This window comes from Cebus imitator, unplaced genomic scaffold (assembly GCF_001604975.1).
Source record: "Cebus imitator isolate Cc_AM_T3 unplaced genomic scaffold, Cebus_imitator-1.0 Scaffold0, whole genome shotgun sequence".
NCBI classification, from domain to species: Eukaryota; Metazoa; Chordata; class Mammalia; order Primates; family Cebidae; genus Cebus; species Cebus imitator.
In genome coordinates this window covers 2,670,802-2,673,349 of record NW_016107315.1, presented here as the reverse complement: position 1 = coordinate 2,673,349, position 2,548 = coordinate 2,670,802, and the positions used below count along the sequence as shown (strand labels likewise).

At 42.9% G+C, this 2,548-nt stretch overlaps 1 protein-coding gene across 11 annotated transcripts in view; it reads right to left on the bottom strand.

Annotated features, from left to right (window-relative positions):
* DCAF1 (DDB1 and CUL4 associated factor 1) overlaps window positions 1-2,548 on the bottom strand; it is an 88,182-nt gene that overhangs the window by 62,815 nt on the left and 22,819 nt on the right. For all 11 annotated transcript variants that reach the window (XR_005200469.1, XR_005200472.1, XR_005200616.1 and 8 more), the window contains exon 5: window positions 1,336-1,449. Coding sequence is in view for 8 of the 11 variants with exons in the window: in XM_037738993.1 (XP_037594921.1) it covers window positions 1,336-1,449 (114 nt within the window). In the remaining 3 variants the exon portion in view is untranslated. The remainder of the gene's footprint in view (window positions 1-1,335; window positions 1,450-2,548) is intronic.

The window sequence follows — 2,548 nt, the reverse complement described above, 5'->3', positions numbered from 1 at the left end:
TAGAGTGAAACCCCATCTTTAAAAAAAAAAAAAAAAAAGATACAGTAATGGCCAGGCACGGCAGCTCACGCCTGTAATCCCAGCACTTTGGGAGGTCAAGGAGAGTGGATCACTTGGGTCAGTAGTTTGACTCTAGCCTGACCAACATGGTGAAACCCTGTCCTCTACTAAACATGCAAAAATTGGCCTGGCATGGTGGCACACACCTGTAATCCCAGCTACTCAGGGGCCTGAGGCCTAAGAATTGCTTCAACCCAGGCGGAAGTTGCAGTGAGTTGAGACTGCACCACTGTACTCCAGCCTGGGCAATGAGCGAGATTCATTCTAAAAAACAAAAAAGTAAATAAAATAAAATTAAAAATACTGGCCAGGTGCAGTGGCTCACACCTGTAATCCCAGCACTTTGGGAGGCTGAGGCAGGTGGATAACCTGAGGTCAAGAGTTTGAGACCAACCTGACAAACATGGTAAAACCCCGTCTCTACTAAAAATATAAAAATTAGCTGGGCAAAATGGTGGGCATCTATAATCCCAGCTACTTGAGAAGGTGAGGCAGAAGAATCACTTGAACCCAGGAGGCAAAGGTTGCAGTGAGCCGAGGTTGTGTCACTGCACTCCAGTGTGGGTGACAAAGTGAGACTCCATCTCAAAAAAAATAAATAAATACTATAGCACCCAAGCTACAAGTATTCATCAAAATTAACTATTGTTAAATTTTTGGCTGGGTGCAGTGGCTCACATCTGTAATCCCAGCCATCTGAAATGCTGAAGTAGGAGGATCGCTTGAGCCCAGGAGTTCAAGACCAGCCTGGGCAACACCATCAGATTCCATCTCAATTTTAAAAATTGAGCAATGGCTCAAAGGAGTGACGGCTCAGGCCTATAATCCCAGCGCTTTGGAAGGCCACAGGAGGTGAATCACGAGGCCAGGAGTTCAAGACCAGCCTGGCCAAAATGGTGAAACCCTGTCTCTACTAAAAATACAAAAATTAGCCAGGCGTGGTGTCGGGCACCTATAATCCCAGCTACTTGGGAGGCTGAGGCAGAGAATTGCTTGAACCTGGGAGGCACAGGTTGCAGTGAGCCAAGATAGTGCTCTACTGCACTCCAGCCTGGGCAACAGAGCAAGACTCTGTCTCAAAAAATAAACAAATAATAATTACAATAATAAATAAGTAATTTTATTAATCCCTGTCAGGATTTCTTAGATTTTTATGATATATATTACTACATGAATAACAACAACTATAACAATGATTTTTAACCACACAGACACATTAAAAAGATCATAATTCAACTGCAAAATAAAAGTAAGACTTTTACTTTCACTAAGTACCTTTTCTTGAAAGACAACAGCAGTTTCCAGCCCTGGCATGATGTCTAGTAGGAGTCTGCAAGCTGCAGTGTTTAAAGGGGGCTCTCGGCTTGTCATCACGTATGCATTTACCAGCTATAAAGAAAAAAAGAAACATTGTTCATCTAAAATTCAACCCAGTCAAATTAAGGACATCTAATAAAACTTGAATGTATTCCCATTACTTTCTTTAAGGGTACGAAATAAGACTGTAAGAAACTAAACTTTTCCCAATTAAACCTTTAATTATTATAAACATAAATTATGATCCTGCTGAGCCATGATGATATCATACATAACTGCTTCTACACTCTTAAAGCCAAATCCCCCCAAAACAACTCAGCAATCATAGAAATTAAAGCTCAAAGGCTGGTGCCAGTAATGCACGCTTGTAATCCCAGCACTTTGGGAGGCTAAGGCAGGAGGATCACTTGAGCTCAGGAGTTCGAAACCAGTGGAACAATATGGTGAAATTCCATCTATACNAAGATGGAGTTTCACCATGATGGCCAGGCTGGTCTTGAACTCCTGACCTCAGGTGATCCACCCACCTCAGCCTCCCAAAGTGCTAGGATTACAGGCATGAGCCACTGCGCCCGGCTAATATGAATTTTCTTAAAAGCTAAATAAGAATCTAGATCTTTCATCTGGGTCATATACTTAATTATAATAAAACTTCCAGGATGGGTGTGATGGCTCATTCATTCCTATAATCCCAGCTCTTTGAGAGGCTAAGCCAAGAGGATTGCTTGAGCCCAAGAGTTTAAGACCAGCCTGGGCACATAGGGAGACCCCATTGCTACAAGAAATTTTTTAAAAATTAGCTGGACATGGTGGCACTTGCCTATACAGCAGTCCTAGCTACTTGGGAGGCTGAGGCAAAAGGATGGTTTGAGACCAGGAGGAGGCTGCAGTGAACCATGATTGCACCACTGCACTCCAACCTGGGCAACAGAGTGAGATCTTGTCTCAAAAGAGAAGAAAAAAAAAGATTTCCAGAGTGTTTAAGAAGATTAAAACTTTAATAGCTTTAAAAATAGGCCGGGCCCGGTGGCTCACGCCTGTAATCCCAGCACTTTGGGAGGCCGAGGTAGGTGGATCACCTGAGGTCAGGAGTTCAAGACCAGCCTGGCCATTAGAGTGAAACCCCATCTTTAAAAAAAAAAAAAAAAAAGATACAGTAATGGCCAGGCAC